The sequence below is a fragment of the Sylvia atricapilla genome, chromosome 22, assembly GCF_009819655.1.
Source record: "Sylvia atricapilla isolate bSylAtr1 chromosome 22, bSylAtr1.pri, whole genome shotgun sequence".
Lineage (NCBI taxonomy): Eukaryota > Metazoa > Chordata > Aves > Passeriformes > Sylviidae > Sylvia > Sylvia atricapilla.
Genome location: NC_089161.1, coordinates 3,968,601 through 3,985,599, shown reverse-complemented (window position 1 = coordinate 3,985,599; position 16,999 = coordinate 3,968,601). Strand labels below are relative to the sequence as shown.

The following is a 16,999-nucleotide window of genomic DNA, read 5'->3' as shown; positions in this document are numbered from 1 at the left end:
GCTTGGAAACAGCCAGACAGCAGGTAATAGTAGGGAACAAAAATATTCCTGTTAGGAAAAACTTCCTCACCGAAGGAGTGGTTAAACATCGGAATGGGCTCCTCAGGGGAAGTGGTGGAGTCGTCATCCCTAGAAGTGTTCAAAAGACCAGCAGATGTGACACTGTGCCGTGTGGTTTAGTGGTCGTGGTGCTGTTTGGTTAAAAGTTGGACTTGATCTTAGAAGTCTTTCCCAACCTTAACGGCTCTTTGGAAAAGCTATACGGCGTGCTGGGTTTCAGAGAGTTTGGTTGTTCTGCTGTGTTTTTATGTGGCTTTTATCATAGAAAGGCAGGCGGTCTCTGCGTTCTCCACGGGTTTTGCTTTGTCTCTGCTCACACCATCCCATATAAAATAAGTAACAACTGCGTTGCGAGAAGAAACCACCGCACGTGTTTGCCTTGCGAGGACGGGCCGGCCCGAGAGCCGTGCGCTGGCACCGGGCCGCCTCGCCACCCTCCTGCCTCAGTTTCCCCGGGTGCTGTGGCCGGCTGTGGCCAGCAGCGGCGGCGATGGAGGCGCCAGGACGCGGCCGTGGCCGCTGGCTGGGTGGCAGCGGCGGCAGCGATGGATGATTCCAGCCGGGAATCATTTCCGCCGCCGGCCGCCCGCGGGTTCCTGCGCGGCCCCGGGGGCTCGGGGAGACTTGCGGGGGGACCTCCCGTCCCGCTCCCCTCGGGCCGTGCGGGGCAGAGCCACTCCTCCGAGCCGTGACATCAAGCCACCGGCGAGAGGTCAGATTCCCGGCGCAGGTAGCGCTGGCCGCACTTCCGCGCCCCGCCGAGCGGTAGCGGGGAGGAGCCGCCCTCCCGGGGACCCCCCCGCGGCCACCATGGAGTGGGAGCAGGAGGAGAGCGAGGCGGGGACGTGCCGCCGCCAGCAGGGCTCCGCTCCGCGCCCGCCCCATTGTCCGGCGGCCCGGGCACGGCGAGCGGCGGCCGCGGGCGATGCTGCGGCCGGGGCGCTGTGGCCCCGCTCGGCCCACGCAGGTAAGAGCGGCCCCGGAGGGTCTCCTGAGAGCGGTGGCAGCTCCGGGCGTGCACCGCTTTCCTTCCCTTATCTCGCTTTGTGCTTGCGAGCTCGCTTCCTCCTGGGAGAAACAAAACAACGCCGGAGCTCGCTGGGAGCCGCGGGGAGGGTGGCGGTGGTGGCCGTGCTGTCCCCACGCCCAGGGCGGGCGAGGGGTTTCGTGTCCCCGCGGCGCAGGGCAGGGCCGGGCCGGGCGGCTCCGTCCTGGCTCCGGAGAACTTGGGGCAGCCGGGAGCTGGCGGAGGGCTCGGAGCCGGTCCCGGGAATGGAGCGGGGGTCGCAGCCGCTGTGTGCTCCTGGCAGCCTCCATAAAGCCCAGCCCCTCTGCTCACCCTTCATGCTTGCACAGGGGGTTGGATGAGGTTTTATTTACTGACGTCCCCCGTGAGCCACCCGCTAGCATGTGGCCAGGGCAGACCAGAGGCTGGGTGACTGCGTGGTGGAAATAATCCGGATTTTTGGGGCGGGGAATGCCAGGATCTGGGGGTCACTTGGCAAGCAGGGGGTCTCTGCACATCCTGCCCCAGCTGGGTGATGGGGCATGGGTCTGTGTGTGGCTGGGGTCCTGTCCTGGAGCTGTGACCGTGTGGGCACACCGAGGACAAGCTGGTGTCTAACTCAGGAAATGCTCAGAAGTGGTGTTTGCAAGGATTTGCTCTCACTGGGTGAAAGCTTTACCCTGAAATTTTCTGTGGCCAAGCGCAACGCCTCACTTGTAGCATTGCAGCAACAGCACAGGGTGGAAATAAAAGCTTATTTATAATTAAGAGATAGGTGTGCAAAGCCAAAATTCATTTTATTAACCCAAAAGGCTCTGCTGGGCGCCCTGGTACCCACCCAGCAGGGAGCACTGGGTGGCTGACAGCTCCTCTGAGGTCACGGTGTGCCACAGTGCTGCAGACTCTGTCCTGAGAGATGTGCCTGGGATGCACAGCAGGACTGGGCTGAACTGGTGATTTACAAATGTCAGGCCTCTGTGCTTATCCCCTTGAGGAGATGATGCTGTGGGAGGAAGAGGGGCCTCGTTTCGAGCCGCTGTGAGTCCATTGTGGTGTCTGGGTGTCAAAGGGAGAGGTTGGGTGTGTTGGCTCTGCCCCAGCAAGTCCTGGGCAGTGACAGTACCTGGGTCCTCTTACAAATGGTTTGGTTTGGAGGGACCTTAAAGCTTATCTTGTCCCACTCTCTGCCATGGGCAGGGACACCTTCCACTATCCCAGGGTGCTCCAAGCTCTGTCCAACCTGGCAGCCTCAACTTCTGTGGGCAGCCTGTGCCAGGGCCTTCCCACCCTCACAGGGAAGAACTTCTTCCTAATATCCCATCTAACTGTACCCTCTGTCAGTGAGAAGCCATTCCCCGCTGTCCTGTCACTTCAAGACCCTCGTCAGAAGTCCCTCTCCAGCTTTCTGCACCTTTGCAAAAGAGGGAAGTCTTAAGCTGAGAAGCTACTTAAAAATCAGAGGTGATGAGATGCTCTTCAAAATACAAACCCAGCTCATTCCTGAGTCTTGAATCTTTTTTTTTTTTTTTTTTTTCAATAAGGTTCTTTATGACCCTTGCATTTTTTATCCTAGGACGGAGGTGTGTGTACGTGTATATTTATCCTGCTGATGTTCTGGATAAAAACTCACCCTTGACTTGTGCCCAGCAAAGCAAAAACCATCTCACCATCAAACTCACAAAAGCGGCACAAAATGCAGCTTTCACCTGAGATACTGATTCACCCACACGAGCCTCATCGTTTGTTCTGCATCCATTTTTAATGTGTCCCCTCCAAAGGCAGAAATGCGTGTACAGCAATCGTGTCAGCTGAGTTACATGGAAAAAAAAAAAGGCTTTTAAATGGATGTCTTTAAAGTGATGCCTGTTCCAAGGCCAGTAAAAGGCTTTGCTGCTGCATGGAGGGTTGGTCTGCTGCCCAGAGGAGTCCAAAATGGGATTGGCAGGAGCAGGAGTGGAAACTTCAGCCCCAAATGCTGTCTGGAGATGTTCACACAATTTAAAAAAAAAAAAATCTCATTGGTGTTGTCTGTTAATACCCATCAGTGGTTGAAGCATAAAGGATGCAGAATCCAGCAGTGTCATGGAAGTTTAATGTGATCAGCTAAAATATAATTAACAGCCAATTATTTCAGTGGGAATGGTAGTTTTCATCAGCTGGTCTGGGAAATGTTAAAATTGCATTAGCTTCATCTCTGCCCACTTGCAGCAGATTTGGAAGAGGTTGGAATGAGTTATGGGGCTTGTCCATGCAAGGCAATACCTTCTCCTCCTCTGGGTAGTCAGGAATTACAGAAAGCACCCAAGTGCCCTTCCCTCCCCAAATAAAGGTTAAAAAGAGGAGGGAAAATTTAAAAGAGACAAAAATATTGGGAGAAAAGTGCTGTGGAAGGTTTTTACATTGAGGTTGTTGCATTTAGGAGGCGATTCCTAATGGCAGATTTAACTTTGCACCCTGATACAGTGATGCTTGCAAGGGTGAACTGCAAAAAAAAAAAAAACTTTTAAAAATTATTCTCTTCTCCTGATTGCTTTTGCATCATGTTGGGGCGTGTTTGGAATCCCTTGTGAGGGACACTGAGCCCTGGTCCCTGCTAGAGAGGGCTGATGCTCACTTCAAACTCCTGTGCAGCTTCAAATAGAGGCACAGCTCCATCCGGCTCATAGGAATTACATGGAAATCCTCCCTCAGCCATCTGTATGTGGAAGAAATAGAGACTGAAATGAGGTTCCTGAATAATTGACCCCATTTTCCCAGCTATTGGAACTTTCCTGTAATGATCACTAAGAGCTGCCTGCAGACATGGTGTTTCGGGTCATTTATTTAGGTACTTAAACTTGGCAGAGCAACAGGGGTTTTCTCCCCCCTGTTTTAAAATGAAGCAAAAATTTCCCTTTCCAGCTGAGTCTCTTAATGCAAGTTATGCCAATAACATGGGATTTCTCCATAGGATCCTTGAGAGCAGGAGGTGCTGGAAAGGTGGGGTGGAAGCTTAGAGGAGAGTGATGGAGAGCAGATGCTCGGTGCTGAGGGAGAAAGTGCTTTGAGGTGGAAAACTGGTGTGATTTTGGTGGGCAGAACACCAGAGGAAGCGTTGCAAAGATGGAAATCCTGTACATGAGTGTCATTACAGATGTGTGCCCAGAGAAGCTGTGGCCTGGCAGTGTCCAAGGCCAAGCTGGACAGGGCTTGGAGCATCCTGGGATAGTGGAAGGTGTCCCTGCCCATAGCAGGGGGTGAAACAAGATGAGCTCTAAGCTCCCTTCCAACCCAAACCAGTTTGTGATTCCATGACATTGGCAGAAGCCCTGCGAGGGAGTTGGAAGGAGGGATTTTCCTATCAAACCCTGGCTGCATGGATTGTGCTTTCCAATTTTATATATATATAAACCAGATTTGCCTTTGCCATATTTATAATATATATATGTAGCAAATAACTATAAATTGCAAAGCATAATCCTTTTTTTCTACAGATACATATATATGTGTGTATATCTCAAGTTATATGTCAAAGAAAAGGAAGAATTTGGGATATATGGCTGATCAATAATTCAGATTCTCCATAGGCTTGGCTTGCAGCTGGCAGCGTGGGGAGCATGTTGCTGCATGCTTCTCTCCAGATTACATCTGTAGCTTCTCATAGATCTCAGATTTTAATCCTTCAGCAGTTTCTGCCTGTATCAGGACCTGAGTACTAAGTGGGGATGAAATTCCCTTGTTGCCTGTTTCAGAGGAGAGATGCTTTCCAGTTTTTTCAGTGTTTCTAACCATGACCAGAGGGGATCAGGGTGTTTTTTGAGAGCTGCAGTGGGCAGTGCATTACAGCACCTTGGGCCATGCCCAGGGACCCCTCTGGAATTCTTTGCTGCAGAATCCCCCCAGGGCTGGCTGTCCTTGGTCTTGTTTCCCCTCTCCCTTTCCCAGATCACTTCCTGCCGTGTGGGGATTTTCTTGGTTCCCACCAAAATGCTGCAATTTGCAGGAATCTATCGGGATCAGTGCAAGCTGCCCTGCTTCCATCCTCATCTGCTGGTTAGATTTTTTTTCCCAGGAACAGCCCCTGGTGAAGTGGCATGTAAGGAAAGGTGAAAATGACTTACCAATGGTGGGGAGGGGGGAAAAAACATAATTTGTTGCAGCCAGGGGTATTTTGTGGGGCCGCAGGGGACTTTCTGTGGCTGGGGAAGGCACTGGGTGGGTTTTGCACAGTAAATACTCCACCATGTGTATTCATACTTCACATCCTCTCAGGGTTCCCAGAGGCTGGAGGGGACACGCCGCATTTCTGCCATCCCCTGGGGAAGATCCTGTTGGCCTTGGCCGCCTCCAGTTCTTGCTTTTTGCACGGATTTCAAGAAAACTCTTTGGGCTGCACCAAAGCCCAGCCAGCCCGGAGCTCAACTGTTCCTCATTAGTGACTTTATTGCTGAATAATTTACAGAATGAGGCCTTGCCAGTTTTCATTCGGGAAGCATTTCAAGTATGTGCAGCAGATTTTATGCCTTCCTGGTGCAGCTGCCGGGAGGGGGGAGCCTGTCCCCGTCCTGCCGCCGGCGTCACCTCCCGGCCTCGCGGGAAGGAAAGGGCCCTGCACGTGCAGAGGGACCTGAGGAGGGATCAGGGGGAAAATCCCTGTGTTCCATGCCCACTTGGTGTCCTCCAGGCTCGCTGCTACACTGGGAGCACTGGGGAAAGGGCACGACCAGGGTGGTTTGGAGAGGAGGTGTTTGGGTTTCGTTTCCGTTCCATTTTCCTGGTAACCGTGATGTTTGTGCTGATTGGGGTCGTTTTTTGTCCCCCATGTCCACGATGGCAACCCGAGAGGATGTGGATGTCCCATCCCTGGATGTGTTCAAGTCCAGCGGCCTGGTCTAGTGGGAAATGTCCCTGACTATGGCAGGGGGTAGGACTGGATGGTCTTTAAGGTCCCTTCCAAGCCAAACCATTCCATAATTCTGTGAAATCAATAAGCCAGTTTGGGATGTGAAAGGGCTTTTCCCCACCGGTTTTTAAAGGAGAGGGAAAGCAAAGTCTGACTTGGAGGGAGGATTGCAGCAGCACCTGCACAGTGCCCAAAAGTGTTTTGCAGGATGAGGGTGATGGGTGCAATGTGGAAAGAGCACTTTATTATAGTAAATTACACTTTATTACACCAAACAGTGGGTGTAGCTTTAGGAAACGAGGTACTGGAACTTTTCTCCAGTGCTTGCTGTGGAGGGGATCCCAGCTGGTTCTGCCAGGATGCTCCTGCAGTGTAGCTGCTTGGAGGAGTGAGCAGTCACTGTGTGTAAATCTGCAAAATTCAGGATTTGGGGCTGTGAATGGAAGCGTCATCTTCCCTTTTCCAGTCTCACATTGGTTTTGTTGAGTGTACCCTGAGCATGTGGGTGGCTGGAGGCAGAGCTGAGATGTGTGGGAGCTCAGGAGACTCTCTTGGAGCCCAGTTCTGTCAGTGAGTGGTTTGGATAGGAAAGTCCTTTTTGGTTTCTTATTACTATTACTATTACTATTACTATTACTATTACTATTACTATTTACTATTACTATTTACTATTACTATTACATATTAACATCCATTTTTATTTTTTTTAATGCAAAGCCATCACCTCCATTAAAGCGGAGGCTCCCCACCTCCTTCCTAGTGCCTTCCCCATCCATCCTCCTCCTCCTCCAGTCAGCAGCGCAGGTTTTGGGCTGTGCAGAGGCAGCAGGGAGGGGCCAGCCCGGCAGCATTTCCCCGGGGTTGGAGTTTCCAGCAGGGGCTGTGCCGGGAGCCGGCGCTCACTTCCTCACATTGTGTCTCCTCTTCCTCCAGCGCTGCTGCGGGAGGAGGTGGCCCAGCTGCAGGAGGAGGTCCACCTGCTCCGGCAAATGAAGGAAATGCTGACCAAGGACCTGGAGGAGACCCACGGCAGCAAGTCCCCCGAGGTGCTCTCGTCCACCGAGCTGAAGGTGCAGCTGGCGCAGAAGGAGCAGGAGCTGGCGCGGGCCAAGGAGGCTCTGCAGGGTAAGGGCTGCACCTCCCTCTGCCTGCAGCACCCTCAACTTCCCAAAAAGTTAATTAACGAGGAAAGGAGAAGCCATCCTTTTTGCTTGGAGTCTGCAGAGTGCATTCACCAGGCACTCCTGGCGGGGTTGGTGTCCCTGGGGTCCCCCACTCTGCTCTCCTGGCCCTGCAAGGGCTGGTGTGGAGCTGGGAAGGACTGGGGTGCAGCAGCGGGCTGGGAAATGGGATGTGAGGGCTGATTGCAGCACTGCAAAGGAATTCCTCCACAGCTGTAGAGTAGAGCCAAGGCAGCAGCTGAAATGCAGCTGGAGGTGGGGTTTGGGTTGGATTTGAGCCCCTCGGACTTGTAGGAGGGAAGCTGTGAGTTTCCTGGGGACTGCAACTTTCCTTGTCCTGCATGGAGATACCTCCAGGTGACTGCAGGGTCTCCTCCTGCATTCACCCCTTCCTCTGGGGCTTTTCGTGGCTGTCAGGGCTGTGCTCTGCTTTCCTCACCAGCACAGTAAGCCCTGGGACTGGGGGTGTGTGCAACAAAATACAACATTGCAGCTTTTCCACCCTAAACCCAAGCTGACAATAAATCCGGGCAGGATGGTTTGTTAGCTGGAGCCAGGGGATGATCCTGAGCAGGGAAGGCTCTCACACATCAAACCCTGGCAGCGCTGCAGCTCTAAATATCATCTCAAATCCCCAGCATAGCGAGTGTAACTTGCACTTGTCAGCTCCTGTTTGTGGATTATGAGGAGAAGCTGTCAAAAGTTTTCAGGCTCACAGGCTGAGAGGCACGTGGGGAGCTGTGGGGCCTCTGCCTCTCCCCCTGCCCGGGATGCTTGGAGGCACAGGGAAATGGGCTGAGTCAGTGTTTGGGGAAAGGACTTCAGAAAATTTTGTTATCGCTCTCTGATGTACAGAAACATCCCTTTATATCAGCAACAGCCAAAACAGCTCCAAAATCCTGCCTCCCCCCGCACCAGCAGTGCAGCCTCAGGCAGCAGGAAATGCCCTGGGTTTATAGAACTGTAATTGGAGGAGAAAAACCGTAATTAGGGAATATTTGCTCTGTGTGGATGGGGCAGGGAGGGAAGTGCTGATAAATGCAGAAACACAGAGCTGTTATAATACTAGTTGCAAAAAAAATGTAAGAGTAAAAAGTCATCTCAGAAGCTGCAGTGAGGTCATATGTGCCTCTGTGGAGGATAGTCCAGTGAAAAAGTGAGTTTGGCTTAAAATTGTGAGCATTTAAGGAATGTAATATTGGGGGTTTATTGGGCTTTTATTTGCTGATATTCAAGCCTCTGAGCTTGGTTTTCCAGGACTTGCCTGCAGGTGTGGTGGCTAGGAAGAGAGAATCTCAGTTGCCACTTGGATGGACACATAGCAAGAAGTTTTTGCTCAATTGATGCTCCTTCCCTATCCTGCAATATTAAGAAGCTGCTGTGATTTTTGGGAAAATTGTCCAGGCTGGATCTGGGCTGGAGGCTCTGAGCAGCAGAGCAGACTTGGCAGTGACTGAGATGGATAACTTGAAAACGAGATCAGCAGCTGCAGGGGAAAAAAAAATCCTTTTTCCTTTCCATGAAAAATTGTCCCGAGAGAAATGTAGCCAAAAATGGTGGGAAAACGCTGGTGGCTGGTTCTGCCAGGGGATCTGCTGATGGACACAGTGGGGAGCTCATGGCTCTGTAGTAAGGAACTGTGGGCTAAGGCCCTGCCAGGAGTACAGGGAGACTTGGCCATGCTGTCCTGTAATTTAGGGATCTGTGTCAGTCGTGTCCTGCAGCCAGAGCATCTCCCAAGAGCAGCTCCTCCTCACAGCCTGCATTCTCCTGCATCCCCAGTCCCACATCCTCACCAAAGGCTGCCCCACATCCAGCAGCATCGGCTGCAGCATCCCTGTGCCTGCAGCAGCCCACCATCCGTGGTGGGTCCTGTGGAATGTCATTAGCAGATAAATTATATGGAAATCTGTCATCATTGCTGGCTCTGAGCCTGGGAGTGCAGTGCAGCTGGTTCAGATGGATCTTGGCTTGCTGGGCCATGCTGCAGAGGGAAGCAGAGAGGGTTTGCTGGTCAGAGGCTCCAGGAGTTTTTAAGAGCCTTTATTTTGGACAAGCACACAGGATTTTGCTTGTGATGGTCTCCATGGAGGGTGGGTTTATTGTCCCACTTTGGAATTGCATTTCCAGCCCTTCCCAGCAGCATTTGGCACAGGGATAAAGTTGATCAGCCTGTGCTGCATCTTTCCTGTGCTGTGCTAACAAGTCTTTGCTGTGGAGGATAGGAGCAGGGATCTGGCCCAGCACAGGGAGCTCTGCAAGAGCAGCTCGACCAGTTTCTTTATTTCTGTCAGCATGGGCTTTGTGCATCTTTATTCCGCTTTTTCCTGGGCTAATTCCATCTCTTGCACCTTTTTTTTAATCCATCAACATCCAATTAAAATCCCACAGTGCTACGTCCTACTCCCCTCTCCACTTCAGCCATGGCTGGGACCCTGAATTGTGCTTCCAGCATTAGAGCAGTCATTATTTCCCCCTGCCTGGAAAGGTGTGGATGTGATCTGGATTTCTGGTGTGGAAGTCCCTGATGGGAGAAGTTGCAGACAGCTTTATTACTGCTGGTCCTGCTGCGGGCAGGGACTGTGCCCAAGTGCCTGGGGGACTCAAGGAGCCTCTTGGCTGGGTGACATCCACGAGTGTGTGGGCTGATGGCAGAAACCCCATTTCTGGGAAGGTTTATCCAATATGTTGGAGCTTGCCTGCGGGATTATCACACAGAGAGCAAACCTGGTTTGTTTCCTTTTTTGAGTGCCAGGGTGGAAACCTCAGGCTGCCTTTCCCTGCTGCTTGGAAAGGAGTGAACCAGCTCCATGTCTGCTCCACAAATGGGTTGTAGCCTGGTTTTCTCCCTCTCTCATCTTCAGCTCAAAGCTGTGACTCCCCAGGAATAGTCTTTGTGTTGGGGAAAGCCTCTACAGAGAGCCACAGCACCCTCAGCTTGCTGCCATTAGGGGCTGGGTAGCAAGGAAATGGGTGCACAGGTGTCCTAGTGGATGGATGACCCAGAAGATGGGGACTGCATCAGATGGATATCCCAGAAGGAGGTGTGACCTGGCAGATGGGTGTCCCAGAAGATGGGTGTCCCGCTGGATGGATGTCCTGACTCATGGATGTCCCAGCCATGGACCCAGCCAAGGAAGACATCTCCACTATAAGGACATGGATCTCTACAGAAAACCTGTTCTCCTTTGAAGACCCACCTGAAGTTTTTAGGAGTCATTCACCACCTTTTTGACTGCTGAGACAGGTTTGGAAAGCCTTTGGCTGTTACCAGGAAAACTCCCCCAAGGAGAATTGCCTCACCTAACTTTTTCCTGAAACTTGACCCTGGGCTCTAATTTCCTGCCTGCTCTGTACCTCCACACAGCCAGGAGTGAGTGCTGGCTCTGCTTGACACCACAGAACGTTGATGTTTTCAACATCAGGATCTTCCTGCTGGTGACAGCTGCCCTGGGGACTGCACGTGCCTCTTTGATTGCAGAGCAAGGAGCAGCACTGAGATCCTGATTTTATGGATTAGTCATGGTGACAATATTGGATTTCATGGCTGCAAGGAAGAAACAGGAGAAATTAAGTCAATGTTAATGGGACAGGATGGGTTTGCACATTGCTGTTGCACGGGGCATCCCTGGGGTTCCAGCCCTGCTCCCTGAGGATGCCCTTCTCATTAGAAATTAGTGTGTGATTCAGGGAGTGATAAAGTCAGCTCCGACTCTTTTCCTGGCATGAAAATTCACATTGTGTGGGGTGAGAGAAGGACTTGGAAGTGGATGGGAGTCACGGGAAGCTGCTCTTTGGAGTTCAAAGGCTGTGCTGCATCTTCTGCCAGTGCTCTGGTGTGTGTCTGGGCATTGCTGCCTCATCCCAGGAGTGTGAAACTGGGCAGAGATGCTGCTTCTATGGTTCAAACAGTAGTTTTTTCATGTAATATCACATTATCAAGGTAGTTAAACTAATTATTACTCGTATGTCCTGCAAGGGAACCTGGGCTGGATGGTGGGGCCTCCACCTCATAGGGCCAAGGGTTGGATGTCAGTGATCCTTGTGGATCCCTCCCATGTCAGGATGTTCTGTAATTGATATCCCCTCAATCTGATACTATTAATTGCAAAGAGGGAAGGCAGTGTTTAGAGCAGCCCCCATGCTCAGGGGAGATGCCTGGGTTTAGGATACAGGAGCTAATTCCCACCTGGAAGCTGTTGGATGGTGAGATCAGACTGGGGCCACGGGGTGGTGACACTTCCAGTGGTGGCATTTCTGGGTGGCTCCAGCCCTGCTGCTGTCCCAGACAGGGCTGTGCCTCTCCAGTGGAGCAACTGGATTTTGACTCTTCACACAGATCTGGGAATAAAAGGCGCTGAGGGGGTGGATTTTTAATTGTTTTGGCTGCAGGAGGAGCCCAGCACGGGGCCGGTCCCGTTACATCTCTGTGTCCATCATTCTTCTCCCAAAGGACCAAGGGGTGGATCGAGTGGCAGGAGGTGGAAGCTCAAATAACAGGAGGGCAGGGTGAGCTGGGGCAGGTGGGGATGGTGGTGAGAGCTGGGGGGATTCACCCAGCTCATCCCAGTCCATCCCCCCATCCCGTGCTGCCAGGGCCGGTGCTGAGCTGCTGACTCCAAGGGGGGCTGCTGGGTCCCCCCTCTCCTCCTGCCGTGGGCTGTGGAGGGGAGGGGAAAATTAATAATGCAAGTAAGAGAAGTACTTTCCACTCGTGGCTTGGGTTTAGGATTTCTTGCTTCTTTTCTTGGGTTTATGAAGAGGTCAGGGGCTTGGCCAGAGCCCACTGTGCCGATGGGCTGGGGGAGTTTATTTGGATACTTGTGGGGGTTTGGGATACAGAAACCTGGCCCTGGATCATCAGATTAAAGGAAAAAGCCATTTCACCTCCTCAGATGGCCCTGATGGTCAGGGAAAATCTGCTTTATCCCTCCTTGGCTGGCCATGGATTGCAAAGGCTCGTTTTCCACGACCCAGTAATTAGCTGGGCTTGTTTGCTAAGGATGAATTAAGCTGCTGCAGCAAGTGGGGCTCAATCCAGGAGCTGCTGGCAGCCCTCACAGCTCACTTCTGTCTCACTTTTTATTTTTCTCCTGCCTTTTTCAATTAATTTCCTATTAATTTGGTTCGGAATGGAGTTCTCAAATGACTGATAAATCTTACTTAAGCTTAGGAGCTAATCATTCTTAGAGGAAGGAGAGTAATAGAGGGAAGTAAAAAAAAGTGTGTTAATTTCAGCAAATCTCTCAAATATGAAATGCGACAAATGGTAAATTGTTCTGTTGGGTTAATAGGAAAAAAATCTACTCTTTCAATACCCAAACCTCACAATCTTCTTGTACTACTGACACACTGGCATAAATACTGGTAAATATTTGTATATCAATACATATTCAACCTTGGGAGATGGTTACCCTTTTTCTAATTGTACTTCAGAGCGTTTTCTTTTTTTTTTTTTTTTTTATTGGCAAGTGATTAAATGTTTTCTGTAAATCTTTAAGGGCCATGAACACTGCCACTAATTAAAGGGGTTTGTATGCTATAGGGGACTCACTATTTAATTAAATTCATTAGGATTCTTTTGTCGCCTCCAGCATCAGAGATTGGCAAATGTGACTTAAACTTTTATAAGAGTCTCCCAGTATCCTTGAGGAAATTAAATTTTACACATATAGATATATATGTGTCTGTGGGGTCTGGATCTCACCCCAGTATGGTTTGGTCAACTTATAATTCATTTTTCTTTTTTAGCAAGTTTTTTTTTTTTTTTCTTTTCTAGCAATTTTTCTTTTTTAGCAAGAAAGAATTGGGCAGGGGAAGGTGGTGGTTAAGGGCACACAGGCAGTGGGAAAGGGCTTTTTCAAAGTCATGGGTGTGGTTGTGATTGTTTTTAGAGGGTTTCTGTAGTAATTTCCTAAAATGGGAAAAAAGTAAGGGAAGTCCTGGTGTCAGAAGAGGCTGAGTTGTCCCAGGAGGAGTCATGTTCATTGAAGTGGGCAAGGAAGACTCCCAAGAGCTCCTTGTCACAGGACAATGTGATTTTTTGCAGCATTTCCTACCTCATTTTCTGGTTTTTGGTGTTCTGATTTCTCTCCAATGCTTAATGGCAGAAGAGTTGGTCCAAAGAGTTTCATGTCTTGGATTTTAACAGATAAAAATCTCTGTAGTCCCAAGCATCTCCCTCTTTCTCCACTATCTAGTCTGATCTTTTTCTCCTCTCACCTGCAAATCCTTTCCTTGCAGCTCCATTCCAAGCACTTGATTCATTGTTCATCTTCCCAGCACACACTTAGAGTAAGAAATAGTAAGTAAAGCAGAGTAAAACCTGTGCACAGAAGTTCATACCTGAAGAAACCTCTTCTGGAGACTGTGGTTGGGACAAGCTGGGGTGGGATGGGAGCTGCACAGAGCTGGATGAGGGGTGATTTTGGGGTCTGTTCCAGCACGTGTGCAGGGCTGGGTGATCCCTGTTACCAGGTGATCCTGCCTGAAGGTGCCTGGGGCTTCACAGCACATCAAATAATGATGAGGTGGAAATGCCTTTGGAGGGTTCCCAGCCAGAGGAGGAGGGGAGCAGAGCTCCCCTGGGCTGGGGGAAGCAAAGGCTCAAAGCCAAGGGTGCCAAAGGTGCATGAAGGAAATTAATTCCCCTTTCAGAATCCCACAGTCGTGGTTTCCTTGTATTTCTTACATTGTCTTTATTATCCCCATGTGTTGAGAGGAGCCCAAAGGTCCTTTATGTGCAGTTTAAGCTCCCAGATGAGGTGACTCATTACAGGGGGTAGAAAACACAGCATGAGCTGATACACCCGCAGTGATTTCTGTAATCTGATGGAGAAAGGTTGAGTATGTGCATGGAGACAGGTCCCACTCATGATGCTGCATCATCTTTTGGCAGCTTTTGTAGTATACACAGCCCCAGTGGCTTTGGGGCTGTTTTTTTTCTGGAGAGTTTTGGGGGTATTTCGGATTTTTTTTATCTTACAACTAACAACTTGCAAGACTCAGTGATTCAATACAACGAATGCAGAGAGAGTTGGAGGGGCAGTATGTTTCATGGCATCCCTGAGCAGCACTTGCTCAGGGTGGAAAAACAGGAATATATCATGAAATATTTGTGATCTGATTCCTTAGCTGGGCTTTAGTTTGGTGGGGTTTATCTGGAGCAGGGAGCCACAGGGCGCTTCTGCAGCACTGCCAAGGGACGGGTTCAGTACTGGGTAAAACATTGGTGTACAGAAGTGACCAAAACTCCTACATGAGATTTCTGTGATTCTCCCTGGATTTCCAGCCTTCCGCAGCTATCCTGGGGTTGGTGGTCTGCCAGCATCCCTCACCGCTGCAATGAGGAGGGAAAACATGAAGGTTTAGGGTTCCTCTCAGGGCTGTTGAAACACCCATGACATCCCACGTGCCTCTGCTCCATCCCCTCATCCCAACACAGCATCACTGAGCTGGAAGGGGACTCTCAGGGAGCCGTGCCCTGGGCTCGTGGGAGTGCTCTGGAATCCGCCTCACTGCTAAAAATAAACCAGTTGTGGTTTATTTATCCTGGAAAGGGAGCAGCACGTTTTCCTGCACCAAGCCCCGAGGCTGAGGCTGCAGTTTTGCTCCCAAACCTCCTTTTCCAGGGTGTGAACTGCCCCTTGGAGGATGGGCAGTGATGAGGAGCCACAGTGGTGATGTGATAGTCATTTTGAGGGGCGCAGCGATGGGGGTGAATTGGGCATCTTCTCCCAGGCAGCCCAGCTCCTAGGATTGTAATTTTGGTGCTTTTTCCTTGAAAAATAAAAGAGATGGAGTCAAGAGGCTGCCATGCCTCCTGTGCTGGAGTCACCCTCTCTCCCACAGCCATGAAAGCTGACCGCAAGCGCTTGAAGGGGGAGAAGACAGACCTGGTGAGCCAGATGCAGCAGCTGTACGCCACGCTGGAGAGCCGGGAGGAGCAGCTCCGGGACTTCATCCGCAACTACGAGCAGCACAGGAAAGTGAGTGCAGAGCCCAGCACCACACTCTTATGGCACAGAGGCCAGGCAGCAGGCTGAGTGTGAAAAAACTTGGTTTGTAATCTGGCAAAATCCCACTAAAGCCCCAGCTGGGCTCTTGCTGGAGTTGGGATGGACCACAGCGAGTTATGGTTAAATAAACGCTGGAGGAAATAGAACCAGACCTGGGGAATCTGATGTAATTTTAACAGTGAGCATTTCTTTTTGGAGACTGGCCGCATTCCGGATGTCCCCAAAACAGGGTTGACATTCCTGCCAGCTCAGGGCTCTCACGGTCGGCTGGTGCCCAAGGGGGTTGTGACGGGGGGGTTTTAGTAGCCCGTGGATTTTCCCTTCCTGATCTCCACCCCGTGTCCCGGCAGGAGAGCGAGGACGCGGTGAAAGCCCTGGCCAAGGAGAAGGACCTCCTGGAGCGGGAGAAGTGGGAGCTGCGGCGGCAGGCCAAGGAGGCCACGGACCACGCCAGCGCCCTGCGCTCCCAGCTCGACCTGAAGGACAACCGCATGAAGGAGCTGGAGGCCGAGCTGGCCATGGTGAGCTGGATATGGACACAGATCTGAGTGTTTGCTGCCGTGGTGTTGTAGCAGTGCGTTTCCGTGCTCAGACAGATGTTTCCAAATCAGGAAAAGGGGGTTGGGTTACACCCCTGACTTTTAAGGAGAAGCACCAGAACTTTCTGTGTTTCCTTCACTGTGGTTGGCCCAGGGGCACTGGTTGGGCTTTGGAAATGTTTCTCAGAACCTGTAGCTGTTTCTATTGGCAGCAAGCCAGATTAGCCCCCCTAAAACAGTAAATATTTAAGAAGGAGCACAGAGGTGCTCAAGTGCTTTTTGGGGTGTCTTAGTCAGGTGTCAGATGCTTCCCTGGCACCTGCACACGGCTTTTGTTCTTTTGTTCCTGTATCGTTTGTTATTTTCTCTTTTATTTAAACCTTTGCTTTACAAAACACACCCAAGGAGCCCTCTCGCAATATTATTAAGCCGCTCTGGGAGGTTGCAGGTCAACCCTCAGACTTGATACATCTTCACAGGGCTCATTACACTCCGGGCCACATGCAAGACTGTATCATGGTTGCACTGCTGCAATACTGAGAGGAAAATATTCCATCTCTCAAAAGGAGCTTGATATCCTTGGCACAGGGAACATCACTCCAAAATAACTTGATATCCCTGGCACAGGGAGCGGCACAGTTGGGATCTGAAGGATCTTTGCTTGCCCAGGGGAGGGTGGGTTTGTTCTGCCACTTGGAGAGGTGTTCACACGGTTTTCCCACTCCCATCACCACCACACCTCACTGTCCTTCCCCAGGCCAAGCAGTCCCTGGCCACGCTGACCAAGGACGTGCCCAAGCGCCATTCCTTGGCCATGCCGGGCGAGACGGTGCTGAACGGCAACCAGGAGTGGGTGATGCAGGCCGACCTCCCGCTGACCGCCGCCATCCGGCAGAGCCAGCAGACCCTCTACCACTCACACCCCCAGCACTCGGCGGACCGGCAAGGTGGGCACCCCACGGGTGGGGACACGGGGGCTGCTCAGGGCCAGACCCCTGCTGGGGAGGGAAGGAGGTGGTCAAAACCGCTCCTCCTCCAAATGGGTTTTTGGAAGTTGCTTGGGGGGGTTCAGGACCTCTGGGCTACCAACCAATAGGAAGCCATTTATTGTTTACATTAAACTATTTTTATATATTTTATATATTCTAAGTTAACTGTCAATATATATTTATATTTTGCATTAAACTATTTTTTTATATTTTATACACTCTAAGTCAACTGTTAATATATATATATTTATAGTTTACATTAAGCTGTTTTCATATATTTTATATATTCTAAGTCAACTGTCAGTATATATATTTTTATATTTT

The 16,999-nt window shown here is 50.8% G+C and overlaps 1 protein-coding gene across 2 annotated transcripts in view; it reads left to right on the top strand.

The window, feature by feature from the left end:
• KAZN (kazrin, periplakin interacting protein) overlaps positions 1-16,999 on the top strand; it is a 152,798-nt gene that overhangs the window by 132,273 nt on the left and 3,526 nt on the right. For both annotated transcript variants that reach the window (XM_066334304.1, XM_066334305.1), the window contains exons 3-6: positions 6,882-7,073; positions 14,981-15,117; positions 15,498-15,668; positions 16,444-16,633. In XM_066334304.1, the coding sequence (XP_066190401.1) occupies positions 6,882-7,073; positions 14,981-15,117; positions 15,498-15,668; positions 16,444-16,633 (690 nt within the window). The remainder of the gene's footprint in view (positions 1-6,881; positions 7,074-14,980; positions 15,118-15,497; positions 15,669-16,443; positions 16,634-16,999) is intronic.